Source organism: Salvia hispanica, chromosome 5 (assembly GCF_029641045.1).
Source record: "Salvia hispanica isolate PSC_SH4W2 chromosome 5, Shi_PSC_v1, whole genome shotgun sequence".
Taxonomy (NCBI): domain Eukaryota; kingdom Viridiplantae; phylum Streptophyta; class Magnoliopsida; order Lamiales; family Lamiaceae; genus Salvia; species Salvia hispanica.
In genome coordinates this window covers 27,372,022-27,386,643 of record NC_142696.1, presented here as the reverse complement: position 1 = coordinate 27,386,643, position 14,622 = coordinate 27,372,022, and the positions used below count along the sequence as shown (strand labels likewise).

General features: G+C 33.9%; 1 protein-coding gene across 1 annotated transcript; it reads left to right on the top strand.

The window, feature by feature from the left end:
- The first annotated feature begins 7,277 nt into the window (after positions 1 to 7,277).
- LOC125186331 (homeobox-leucine zipper protein HAT14-like) lies at positions 7,278 to 8,530 on the top strand. Its single transcript, XM_048082681.2, has 3 exons — positions 7,278 to 7,671; positions 8,024 to 8,103; positions 8,178 to 8,530. Exons 1-3 carry the CDS (start codon positions 7,366 to 7,368, stop codon positions 8,389 to 8,391), a joined length of 600 nt encoding a protein of 199 aa, XP_047938638.1. The 5' UTR covers positions 7,278 to 7,365; the 3' UTR covers positions 8,392 to 8,530.
- The last annotated feature ends 6,092 nt before the right edge of the window (positions 8,531 to 14,622 follow it).

The following is a 14,622-nucleotide window of genomic DNA, read 5'->3' as shown; positions in this document are numbered from 1 at the left end:
GGGGAAGATGTACACAAAGTGTCTATCTTCTACTAGAACTCAATTACTATCTGGAGAAACAAGAATTTTTTGTAACTTTTTGAAAACAGTAAATATTAAAAACAGTAAACAACTAAAAGCAAGCAAATCACGGAGAGAAAAGTATAGAGATAAGGAGAATTCCAGGGATGTGCTTTCGCTTTAATGGTTATACAAATTCCAAACTACAATACCCTAGCACAGTTAATACTTTGAAAGGACGAGTCACCTAGCTTATGCTCATGCGATACAAACGTTGATTACTAACATTAGGGTTGTGAATCCTAACACGTAACTCCAAAAAGCTCCTAAGACCCTTGAAAAGTCCTCACTCTCAATTAACAGTTCCGTTTTAAAGGAAGCTAACTGTAGTGTCTACTAAGTGGATATAACTCGCTAGAACTCTGTCACAGTTATGAAGCAAGTTGTATTGAATCATACATAATTGTGTCACTCAATTATGAAGCATCATGATTAACTTAGGGAAGAAACAAAGTAAAAACAAAACGGATATTAAATAGAAAACGGAATTGTATAACCAAAGTTGCTACTAACACATCCCTAGAATCCTATGAGTTTAGTTACACATGACTGAATAAACTAAAAACATAGATTGAAGGGAAAACAATCTGAACATAAAACTAAAGCAAATAAAACCCGTGGGTTGAATCCTTGTCGTTCTTGATGTTCTTGAAATCCTTCTTCAACTCCTTGCACAATTGAAGTACTCTAGCTTTTGATCTCTATGAATGTGTTCTTGTTGTGTGAAAAAAAACTCCCTTTTGATGAATCTTGAGGTCCTATTTATAGGGGAAGATTATTCCTCATCATAGAAGGAAAAGATCTTCAAAGTCTGGTAAATCTTGGAGCAAATCTAGGGCTGGTCGGATTCGCCGCCTTTCTCCGGCGGGCCGCCGCACCTTGGCCGGCGGTCGCCGCGTTGGAGTCCAGAGACTCTGACCCTTCGGTGGCGGACCGCCACATGTCCTCCGGCGGTCGCCGGGCGAGACTCTTCTCCTAGCGTAAATTTCCGAGGCGGGCCGCCACATAGCTTTGACCGCCGGGCGCCGGCGGTCGCCGTACAACTTCGCGGCGGTCGCTGGTCGCTGTCTGACTCCAGATTTCCAGACTATGCGTTTTTACTCCCCTTTTCGGCTCAAATATGCACATTTCTCACAAAACACGTCAAAATACCAAAATGTATAGAATATGCAAATAATGGACATGTAGAGTGATTTTGATGACAAAAACGGACCAAATAATGGCCTTAAAACAGTGCAAAATCCGGGCGTATCAGATGCTACGTGGCAGCCATCGGTTAATCCCAGGTAAGTTTAGGGCCACAATACATTGGGCCACAGATATTAGAATCTGGGCTTCGAATTAATTAAGTTTAGGGCCACAATACACCAGACCTTTCTAGTAAAGTCATCTACACGGATAAAAAATAGACAGATCCTGAGTGGGTAGTCATAGAACCTGGTCCCCACACATCCATGTGTAGGTACTCAAGAACTCCTTTACTGATACATTCAGTAACAGGAGAGGGAAAAGACACTCTATATTGCTTACCTAACACACAGGTATCACAGAAAGGAAGATCATTTTGAAAATCTTTTGAGGAGAGAAGCTGATCTTTTTTCAAAATTTTCAAACCATTATCACTCATGTGTCCAAGCCTATTGTGCCATAATAAAGTCTTAGAATCATTTACCACATTTGCAAAACTATTATTATCACATAGGGACTGAGCATAACACACATACAAGTTATACTTTTTGAAAGCTTTGAAAACAAAAAAGACCCCTTAAAGATTTTCATAAAAGCAGGTTATAGCAAAGATCAGGAACATACTTCACACATTTTCCAACTTCAAAGTAAAACCATTTTCAAATTTCAAACATACAGTCCCAACCCCAAGAATTTGACACTTTTTATCATTTGCCATAGAAACAAATGAGTCAGAAACAGATTTGAAATCAGAGTACAAACTTTTGAAAGGAGAAATATGAAAGGTACATCCATAATCAATCAACTAGTCAGTTTGGGCAAAAGAACAAGCAGAGGCAGAATTCACAAAGAACATATCATGATTCATAAAACAAACTCCTTCAAAATCATCATTCTTAGCAAGATTGGCAAGAGCATACCCATTATCATTATAAGACTTTGCCTTTTTACGCTTAGTACATTCTCTCTTATAATGGCCAAGTTCACCACAGTTAAAGCACTTCTTGTTGTTCTTATTGGGATTCCTACTCTTAGACCTAGACTTTCCTCTGTTTGACTTTTTCCCATTATCATTTTGCTTCCCATTGTTATCTCCCTTGAATCTAGATCTACCTCTAACATTCAGGGCCTTATTCTGACTGGTTTTAACCTCATTATTCTCCCTAAGTTCAAGTTCTTTAGACTTAAGAGAGCTAATGATCAACTCAATGGGAGCAGAATCCCTCCCATACTTAATAGCAGCCTTCACATCACTGTATAAGTCAGGGATAACATTCATTAAAGCTATGCTAGTATATTCATCAATAGTTTTATCACCAGCACGTTTAATGTCTTGAACAAGCTTTTGAAACCTGTCCACATTATCATCAATGTCCTTGGTAAGATCAAGCTTAAATTTGAAAAGTTTTTCCAACAGAGACATCCTACTGGACATGGAAGTTTCAGTATACAAGGTTTCAAGAGTTTTCCACAATTCAAAAGTAGAATCAATAGTTCCAACCTTTCTTATGACAGAGTCACTCAGGTTGAGGATAATAGTTGACCTTGCCAACTCATTCATTTCAGCTTTCTTTTACTCAGATTCTATTTCAGGGATAGTATTTTCAACAGCTTTGAAAACTCTTTGCTGTATCAAAATGCACTTGGTCTTTTGCTTCCAACTGCTAAAATCATTTTTACCATTGAAGGGAGTAATCCCAACAACTGGAGCAGCCATTTTGAAAAAACAAAAGGATTTTTGGCAATACACACAGAAAAAAGAAAAGAAACACACAAGGCACAACACACAACCCTGCACAGACAAAATTTGGTGAGCTAAAAGCCACAGAGACACAGAAACTCACCAAGAAAACAAGGAATGCAAGGATTTGCTAATCTAGGACTCCACACAAGAGCAAGTAATCTGTCAAGATCACACACAAGCATGCAAACACAGGTGGTTAGCTCAAAATGTGTTCAAGAATGTACACAGCTCAATCAAAGAGATCCTCCCTATCTGTCACGAATACCCTGGCTAGAGGATTTCCCAGTTCACAATCACTCACTGAATGAGGGCGTAGGGGGTCACTCTAGGCAGTTTGGAATAGCACTTGGTGGATAGGTAATTTTCTCTTACAAGCAGTATAAGAAATCTAGAACACACAATTTTCTAACACTTAAAACACACCAAAGCACCACAGCGGAAGAAGAAAGGAAAACAATAAAGCACCTTGAAAAGCAGTAAGTCCTAGAAGACCTATACTAGAAAACAAGAGCAAATAGCCTAAAGCCGCGGCAAGCGACTACTACCAGCAACAACTGCTCACCCCTAAAACTAGAAAGCAGTAAGAGTTTAAGGGTTTAGCCAATTTACCAGAGTGAATATCCTTCGTTAAGGAATACTCGTCTTACCTCAGGGCCTATACCGGAGGCCGAGCTTTACTCTGAAGAGCCCACCTCCTTAACTTTGCAACACGGCGTGCCCAAGTGATCCCCCCGTGGCTCTGATACCACTGTAGGGATCAGATCAGTCGGGATTCACTAATTACTCGACCTCTTTATTTCAATTGATCTGAGATAGCTAATCTCAGAGTTACAAGCCAAGATACAAGATGTACAATCGAACTATACAACCTACTGATGCTACAAGATACAAAGATAACCCTAGCACTAATCAGAATTCTTGACCGGTTCTGACTCCATGGCTATTTTCTTTGTTCTTGACCTGCACACTAAGTAGAACGATTAGTAACACAAAAGACCAGTCTTGCCTAGCGGATCTGTAACAAGAATGTAATCGAAAACACAAGTAATAAACCGAGGGACTTTGGCTCAGGTTGCACACGCAACTTCACAAGGGCCAGAGACCTCCACCGTCTGCACCACAAGTCACAAGGGAGCACCGTGAGACTGAACAACCCCCAAACCCTAGGGATTAACCGATAACTACTTCACAGAAACGATTCACCACAAAAACTACAAGGACTCGTCTCAACACCAAGAACACTGCCAGAACATCACCAATTGTTCCTCGCACACCGAGATCTTCTCAAATCTTCACCGAATGCAAAAGATCAAAACTCAGTCGTTCGATCACCAACAGATCCACCACATCAACACAACTTTGAAAGGATCTCACTCTTCCTCACTCAACAAGAGAAGGAATGATCGGAGAAGATGACCGGAGAAGAGAGAGAGAGAACAATCGCTAGAGAGAAGACAGAGATGAGAGAGAGAGTCTAGGTCAGAATGAATCAGGCAGAAGAGAGAGAGGTGTGAGTTTAACCACTCACAACAAACACACCCTAGATCAAACGGTCTACATTCAAGATTCGGGTGATGATGCTACGTGGCAGTCATCGGTTAATCCCAGGTAAGTTTTGGGCCACAATACATTGGGCCACAAATAATAGAATCTGGGCTTTGAATTAATCAAGCCCACAATTAATTCCTCCAGACCAATTCACAATTGGTCCATATCTCTCTCTCCCTCTCTCTCTCTCTCTCTCTCTCTCACACACACACACACACACACACACATATATATATAGGGATGTACTAAGATGACAACCCTCTTTATTGTAACACCATACCACTAATTTAGGCCATTGGATCTGAAAATCGTGTGCTTGTCATGCTGCCACGTGTAAAAACACGGAGGGGTAAAATAGAAAATTTCTAATTTTACGTTACCAGATTGCAGTGCTGTTGATTGAATATTGCAGTCTTACCACAACAATATTGCAGTTTACCACGACTGCAATATTTAATACAGTAGACTGCAATATCTAATACAGTACGCTGCAAACCCGTATTTTTTCACGAAACTTAATCCTAGGCGTCCATAGATGAGATCTAACGGACTATATTGGTGGTATGATGTTATTTTAACTATGGTGGCACCCTAGTGCACCCCTATATAGTATATATATATATATATATATATATATATATATATATATATATATATATATATATATATATATATAAACAGATTGCTTTTGTATATGATTATTTTGCATTATAGACAAGAATACAGTAACAACAATCTACACTGCAATCCACATAATACTATCATGCAATATGTAGAAATTCATCTAAACCGTATTCCTCCTTAATCACAATGATGTCGCTTGCTTTAATCATAATGTTAGCGCTTCAATGTAACATAGTTTCAATACTAGCTCCTTGTTGGTTTATCCATTTTATTTTATTGCCGTCGTGTGTGGATTAAGTAAATCTAAAAAGCCAATTCCGTCATTAATAGTACACAGTATAATTAGGTATATATAACTATTGATGCCCTTATTCTCACGATCGTCAATGAACCCCAACAGTCTATCCAATTATATTACCTATTTGTTTCCTTTATTCCGTCTTATATATACATAATTTATGGGGTATTTGTCAAAAACTTTAAATTTTGGAGGTATATACCAAAAAAGTTACTACTTCCTCCGTCCCCAAATTAGAATATGCATTTTGGATTCGATACGAATTTTAATGTAAAATTTAAGTAAGAGAGAAGTAGATCAGAGAAAAAATAATTAAAAATAATGTTAGTGGGAAATGGGTTCCACCTTATAAAGAGAGAGAAAAGATTTTTAGAAAATAAATATTGTTGTGGGAAGGAGTATTAATCTTAATGATCAGGGATTACACCAAAAGATTGTTGTTTTGTAAATAGATTGTCGAATCCAATTTTAATATTAATTTTTGGCAATTTCATCTCATTCACCGACGAATGCAAAAAAGTACTTGCGTCGCCACCGAACCAATATTCTCTAAGAATCTCTTGAGTTAATTTTCTCATTATTTTTAAGAGACAAGACTGATCCAAATAGATAAGAGGTATTGTGATGAAGTGGAATTGATAAAGCAAGAAATTACATAGCGCCAATGGTGAAGAAGAGTTATTCTGAATGTATTGAATTGATATTTTAAAATTATTATTTGTAAATTTTTTATGTTCACGATCTCCATCATTTACATGTAGATTTTTCTACGTGCCATGTCATTTAAAATTACTAAAATCACTTAAGTATAGTTTTAAGAAATTACTTTTTAAGTTCAAGTTCAACTATATATTGACATAACCATTAAGTAAATCTTATTTAACCCAATTTCTTAATCTATATGTCAAAAAATACCCAAATTAGCTTAGTTGGAACACATTACACATGGAGTATTTGGTAAGAAATTTCACACCATCCAAGAGATCCAACGTTCGGGTAGTTATGGGAGTGATCGATGTTATAAGAGATTTATTTGAAGGGAAAATGTTGGAAAAATTAAGCAATTTTGGTCAAATTCTAATAATTCCGCAATTTTAAAAAATAGTCATTTATATCATAATTTCTGACATTTTTTCAATTTATCTCATTTATTCATTCTTGGATAAAACTGTGCATGACATCCGAAATCCATGGTTTTTTAGTCTAATTGAATCAAAATAAATAAATAAAAAGAATTGAAAAACATTTTTTTTATTTAATGTGTTGTCAGATGTGTTAGCACATATTTTTCGAAAATAAGTTACTACAAATAAGTTTTAACATTTAAGCATGATTTCACGAAGCTCAAAAAAACTAGGAGAGAGAGAAATATCTCGTTTTCGTGCAAATTCAAGTGAAAGAAAAGAAAGAGGGAAATAAAATAATGATCGAGGGGTTACAACTTACAAAGTTGAATTAAACGTATTAAATAACCATTTAACCTGAGCATTACATTGTAATTAATCGTAGTTTTTCCATCACAGTAAATTAAATTCAAACATTATATTCACCCCTAAATGCAGGGAAAGACTCATATAGATGAAACCTTTATATCTCTTTTTCTTAATAATAACAGTAAGTCAAACATGAAATAAACAGTGGTGATTGTTATCTCTCTCTCTCTTAATAATCTCTCTCTGTTTCCTCCCAGGAGTCATATGCCTAACGCATGTCATTATTGTTACTCTATTTTCTTTTGACATTGATAATCAACCCATATAATAAATTCATAATTAAAATAGTGATTAATCTCACTTACACCCCAAATATGGTTTAGCTGTTATTACTCATTCTATTATATTACATTATAGAGCAGTACTTTTGTCCTAACTGACCTCCAAATCAAAACTCATTTCACAAAATTATGGATAATAATGGAGATGGAGAGGTTTGCCTCGGCCTCGGCCTCGGTTTGGGCTTACCGGAAAGTTGTTCAAATAGAGAAGTTTCACAGTTCAAGAAAAAACGTCTTCTTTTACTTGATCTCTCAATCCCAATTCACCCAAATAATCATGAACTCAACTCCCAAATGATTAGAGCTGATGAAGACCACAGCGCTAGCAAAGACGATGATCATGAAATCAGTTATGGCAGGAAGAAATTGAGGCTCAATAGAGATCAGACCACCTTGCTTGAAGAAAGTTTCAGACAGCGCACCACCCTCAACACGGTAAATAATCTATCAATTGTGGTTTCGTTTTCATATTAGTATTTTTATATAGGATCGCGTTAAAATGCTAACTAATTTCCAATCCAGAATCTCAATTTTGTATATTAAAATTATCAACACAAAGATACAAGTATATCAACATAAGACTGTTGATATACTTATGTGTTTGTGCTGATATTTAAATTTACATGTTGTATTGATAAAGTTATGTATTTGTATTGTTAATATCAATACACTATATTGAAGTTCTTAGTTTTGGATTAGAAATTAGTTCGCATTCAATCACGACTGTTTATATATATATCTGCATAATTAATCGTGTGTTCCTAATGTAAATGATGGAATGCTTCAGGGCCAAAAACAAGCACTTGCAGAAAAATTGAATCTTAAACCTAGACAAGTGGAAGTTTGGTTTCAAAATAGAAGAGCAAGGTCTCTCTCTCAATTTCTCTTAATATGTATAAATATTCAACATTTAAACTTCGTATTGTGATGGTTTATTTCAGGAGTAAATTAAAGCAAACTGAGGTAGAGTGTGAGATCTTGAAGAAAAAGTGTGAGAGATTGAGCGATGAGAATCGGAGATTGAAGAAGGAGGTGTTGGAGCTACGGTCATCGCTGCCACCAGCGGCTGCGGCAGCGACTAGGTTTTTCCATCAGAATGAGAAGGGTAGGGGCGGCGGGGAAGCGGCTGTTTTGGAGGTGGTCCACGAGCCCTAAACCTAATGATCAGCGAAAACGGCACTATAGGTAGGACGAAATTAAAGAAAAGGAGGGGCAAAATGAATGGTAATTGATGTTATACACATACTCATATATAATTTTTCTAATGATTAATTATTAACCGAAATTTAAAACTCTCTCGGTCCCATTTTTTCCGGCGTGAAATTTTGTGTAGTGTTATTTTGTGCGTTAATGAATAAAGAATAAAGGAAGAGGGAGCGAAAAAGTAGAAACGATGATATTTTTATTTTAGAAAATGTTTCAGTTTTAATGGGATGATAAAAAAATGTTTCAATTTTAACGAGACAATGAGAATATTGATAAATTTTATACAATTTCTGAGATGGGTGCCTAGCCACTAATTTATGTGGCTCTTTCACAATATTATATTAAGACTTTGGTTGAGAATATTATAATTGAGATAAGAAAGGGCTGTATTAATGTAAACAGTACTTTCATACTTTGCTGACACAAAAGGTTGAATATCGTAATTAGATGGAATTCCAAAATTGATGGTCATTATGCATACGCGTGCGCATAAATATTTTTTAAATAATACTCTATCTTCATTAAATATTGTAAGAAACAATTCTAGTATAGGTTACGCTATGCATTTAGGGGTGGTCACGATTCGATTTATTTTATAAAATAAATCATCACAATGTAATTATGTGGATAATTTGTTCAGAATTAGGATTAAAAGAATACTTCATCCGTCTCATTAAATATGAACCATTTACTTTTCAGCACGAGATTTTGTAGAGAATTAATTTGTTAATTGATGAGAGAAGGTAAAGTAAGAGAGAAGAAAAAGTAGAGATGATATTATTTCTATTTGAGGAAATATTTCAATTTTAATAAAATAATTTAAAAAGTATAGCGTTTCATTTTTAGTGTGACAAAAGGAGTATAATCTAGTTTAACTTTTAACCTATGGTTTATCATTCATACTTTTTAATATATGTATATTGGTATATGGTTAGTGTAGAATCAATTTTAAATACTCAATTGAGAGTAAAAAATAATACTTTTTCTATCTCTGAAAAGTATAAACTGCTTTTTTATTGATTTGTTTCTTGAAAAGTATTACCCCTAGATATTATATTATTTACAAGTTATATCATTACACTATACTATTAATGATGTGGATCTCACTCTCTACTAACACTATTTACATTCTCTTTAATCTCTCTCTTACTTTATACATTAAAATCCGTGTCGAACCAAATGTTAATACTTTTCAGGGATAGAATGAGTAGGTCGTTAACTCCTATGATCATATGCACTTCGTTTTTAGTTCATTATAAAAAAAAGTTATATTTTAAAATGAAATAAGGTCATTTTTAGATCGCAAAATGACCTTTTCTTGCATACTGCAGTTATGAGGGCATTTTTCCTTTAACGCGATCTTATATACTACCTCGTCCCACTGAAGATGAATCACTTTCCTTTTTAGTTTGTCTTACTCAAGATGACACATTACTAAAAATAGAAATTCATTTATCTATAATTTATTCTCTCTTTCTTACTTTATTCTCTTCACCTAACACAAAACAAAACTGCATAAATTCTTGTGTTGTTCAAGGAAGATGTCATCTTTCTTGGGACGGAGGGAGTATGAATCTAAATGGGGCATTTACCCTTAAAAACTCCCCTTAAAATGATCACAAATTACTCAATCCGTGACACTAAATCCAAAATTAGATAGTCCAGATTGATTCTGAAAACGTATCATTGTTGACCTCACATTCCACTAATTCATTTCACCGATATTTTTTTATGAAATTAATATATAAAAATGAATCTCACATTCACTATTTTTTTCCACTCACTTTTATATATTTTTAAAACTCGAGTCAAACTCAAATGAGACTTCTAATACTGGATTTAGTTGTTTAGTTGTTATTTAAATCAATCTAGTCACTTTAAGTCTTGAATTTCACGCCAAGCATGGGCTTCAATGGCTCATCACAAACATATATGATGAATGTAATTGCTACGATATGCTAATAAAATAAGATGAAAACAATTGTACTCCCTCCGTCTCAATGAATATGAAATATTTGCTTTTTGACATAGAATTTTACGTAGTGTTGTTTTGTGAGTTAAAGAAGAGAGAGTAAATTAAGAGAGAGGGAAAAGTAGAGATAAAGTTATTTCTATTTTAAGAAACGTTTCATTTTTAATGGGACAAATAAAAAAGAAAAACGTTTCATTTCTAGTGGGACAGATGGAGTATTAACAAGGATAAATGATATTTTAATCGAGAATGAATGAACTAACATATATGCATTACAACATTTTTCCATACTTTTTATATCATCACCATGTGATATGCTATCATCTTTACCCATTCAAATTATCATTTTATCTATTAGAACTCGACAGATTATGACGCCCCGACTTTTTTTGAGTTGTCAGACAGTGAACATTAAACAATTAACCAAATATCATCTTTTTTTTTTGTTTTCTTTTGTTGAAGGAATATTATGTGCCTTATGGATGTGTATGGGCGTTTAAGAAAATTTTCAATTTATATTTATATACTTAAAATAATATCAAAGTACTAAATGCTAAATAATTTAATGTCTCTTTTTACACCAATAATGAAATTATATTTCTTGTGGGGCCTATCAGTAACAAATGAAATTAAATCTAAGGTTCAATCTTGGGCCTACCAAATACTAAAAGAAATTTAATCTAAGAAACTAACAATTGTTGGGCCTAGCTATGCATAACATATCTTTTAATCAAAAAAATTATTTTTAGCCCACTTTTGTATGAGCCCAAGACCTCTATTTTTCTTTCTCCTTGAAGCCCGCTCTAGGCTACAGCCCAATTACCCCCAAATGGAGAATTTAGTGGCAAGACCTTTCTTTTTATTACAATATCTCTCCTTCAGTACCTTCCAGCAAAATAAATTCACCAATTAAAACGCTTTGACCAAATCTCAATAAAATACTCACTACGTCCCATAAAAATAGACTATTTGGAATTGTCACGAATTTTAATATCTAATTGGTAGGGAAAGAGAAGATGAAAAAAAGTAGTTGAAATTATGTGGTGAATGGTGGGGCCCATAAATAATAAAGTAAAGGAGAATGAGAAAAATGTTGCCATGAATGGATGTGGACTATTTCTATGAGACGGACGAAAAAAGTAAATATGACCTATTTGTATGGGACGGAGGGAGTACGAACTTGCATCAAGCCAGCACACACACGATTTTCTTTTAGAGTTTTATATAACTTTAAAACATATTTCTAGCATTTGTATATTGTAAAAATTCTGCGTTTATTTTTCATCAATAAAATGGATTATTTTGTCACAATGTGTTTTGTTTGCACAGTTATAAGATATTTATGCAATATTCAAGGTATAGGAAACAAACAAGTTAAAGTATTTTTCTTATATAAAAGTGATTGTGAGCGCCGTTCATACACAATTGGTTCTATGTAAAAAAGTGAAATGGTATTTCACAACATTGATAAACCTTGACCATCTAATCACGAACGATTGCAATTTCAGTCCGCGTATTTCCAAATCCTAATAAAATAAATGACACTGGTATAGTATTACATTGAACGGATCTAATAGTGAAACAATACTTTATTGCTATAAACTGAAAGATGGGGTCTCAGTAATCATTATTTTTAGTTCGATATATTTAATTTTGTGCATACAATATTGATTATGCATTACTTTGATTTTATTAAAGGTGCGAATTTTACATGCTCTGTCCCAATTGAACTTCAACTTTCATCGGTTTCCTTCTAATCTCATATGTTTGTTTTTTTGGTGTAGGTTTCTACCTCTTAGTCGAAGGGTTCGGAATTGGTATGGATAATGATGATATTATAATCCAAATATCTTTTTCTCAATCTGCTTTGTACCATTTTGCTTGTGATAATCGAGAGAGAAGATGATGTAGACTTACTTAGAGATTTGTATTTCTATATACTACCTCCATATTTTAAAAATAGAAACTATTTTTATTTTGGGCCGTCTCTTAAAAATAGAAACTTTAAAAACTTTCTATTTTTGGACATGAACCTCACAATCCATTAACACTACTTTCATTGTTTTTTCTCTTCCGCTTTCTTACTTTATTCATTTTTTTCATTCTCTTTTCTTACTTTACTAATTTTTCTCTCTTATTTTACCAATTGTGCATTAAAACCCGTGTCATTTCAAATAATCATTTTTCAAATACGGAGGTAGTATTATTCATTAGAGACACTCTTATATAAAGGGTGTACCCTAACTTACAATGTTTTAAAACCCGGACCAGTGAGTGAACCGACGGAACTACGACCGGTTAAACCACTGGTCGAACCGTTTTACTGTTACAAATTATATATAATATACTCCCTCCGTCCGCGAATGGGAGTCCCATTCCATTCTGGCACGAGTTTTTATAAATGTTAAGAAAAGTGGATGAAAGAAAGTTAGTGGAATATGAGTCTCACTTGTAGTTTTAAATAATATGTGAGTAGAATGAGTTGGTGGATGTGGGGCCTTTTTATCATTTATGGTAATTATAAACCGGGACTCTTATTTGGGGACATAACAAAATGAAAAAACGGGACTCCTATTCGCGAACGGAGGGAGTATAATATATATTCAATTTAATGAATGATAAAATAAACTCTATATATAACAAAATACATTAAATATAAAAATTATTGAAAATTAGTAAATGATAAAATCTATTTAATTTTTTATCAATAAATATAATTAAAAATACAAATTACAAGTTAATGTGGATAAATATTTTAATAATTTAGATATAAAAATAGATAATTCATATTAATTCAAAAAATTTATATGGAAAAATATAAAAATAAACATGAATTATTAATTAGTTTTAATAAAAATATACTCCCTCAGTCCCAAGATATTAGACTCGTATACCACTTTGGGGTGTCCCATCATATTTGACTCATTTCTATTTATGGTAAAAATTTACTTTACTACCAACTCTACTTATACCACTAAACTACACCTCCTAAATTCCTATGCCCAAACGAAGTGAGTCTAATATTTTGGGACGGAGGGAGTAAACTATATAGTAAATAATTTATTATAAACCTTAGGTATAACTACTTATATTTACATAATGTACCTCGTGCTGCCACATGGCACGCTATCCAGCAATATTAGGGGCGTATCCAACAATATCATAGTAAACGTTTTAGATGGATTTCTACAGATTGCATGATAGTACTACGTGGATAGCAGTGTAGAGTGCTAAGTTATTGCATTATTGTCTATAATGCAAAGTAACGGTATAAAAGAGCAATCCGTCTATATATATGTACTGCAACTGAAACATCTTATGTCTATACTGCAATACTCAACAAATTACATTGTAATCTACCTATTACTATCATGCAATCTGTAAACGCATACTAAATGAATATTGCTAGATACGCTTCTAATATTGCTGGATAACATGTCATGTAGTAACTCGAGATTGGTGGTACGTTATCACTTTAAGAATGGTTGTCATCTTAACATAGTCCTCTTAACATATTCCTTTACCCCTATATTGTACAAATAATAGTTAAATTTAGTAAAAAAATTAAAATTTAGTAGATGATAAATATATTATAATATTAATACTACTCAGTAGAATATAAATTTAAACTTGAATTATTACTTCCTTCGTCCCATAGTAGATGTCACACTTGGGGATTGGCACAGAATTTTAGGAGGTGTTGTTTTGTGTGTTAAGTGGAAAGAAAAAATAATATATTTATATTGATGTGAGAAAGAACTTTTTCTGAAAAAGGAAATGTGACATCTTTTTTGGGTCAAACTAAAAAGGAAAGTGTGACATCTACTATGGAACGGATGGAGTATTAGTTTGAGTGAATAAAAAATATTTGTTTTAATATAATAATAACTAATGTTCATGTTATTATCAAGAAATGTTTGTAGTGGAGTGGTAATGGTCTTGGTCTTTTGACTAAGAGGTCATGTGTTCTATCCCAACCAAAAACTCTTATTTTACAAAATTTTTAAAATATGAAGAAAACCGGTTTTCGGTTCCTGACTAGACCAGTCGATCGGCCGGTTTCGGCGGTTCATGGCGGCCCAACATGCAGTTGGCTTTATAGAGCGAACTGGACCGGACCACTGACCGGTTCGCGGTCGAATCGGCCGATGCGGTCCAATTTATAAAACACTGCAATTTACATTAAAAAAAAAAAGACAAAAGAAAAC

Coding starts and splice junctions, on each gene's coding strand:
- LOC125186331 (XM_048082681.2), top strand. CDS start 7,366: ATGGATAATAATGGAGATGGAGAGGTTTGCCTCGGCCTCGGCCTCGGT. Junction 7,672..8,023: donor AGCGCACCACCCTCAACACG/GTAAATAATCTA, acceptor GGAATGCTTCAG/GGCCAAAAACAAGCACTTGC. Junction 8,104..8,177: donor TTTCAAAATAGAAGAGCAAG/GTCTCTCTCTCA, acceptor GGTTTATTTCAG/GAGTAAATTAAAGCAAACTG.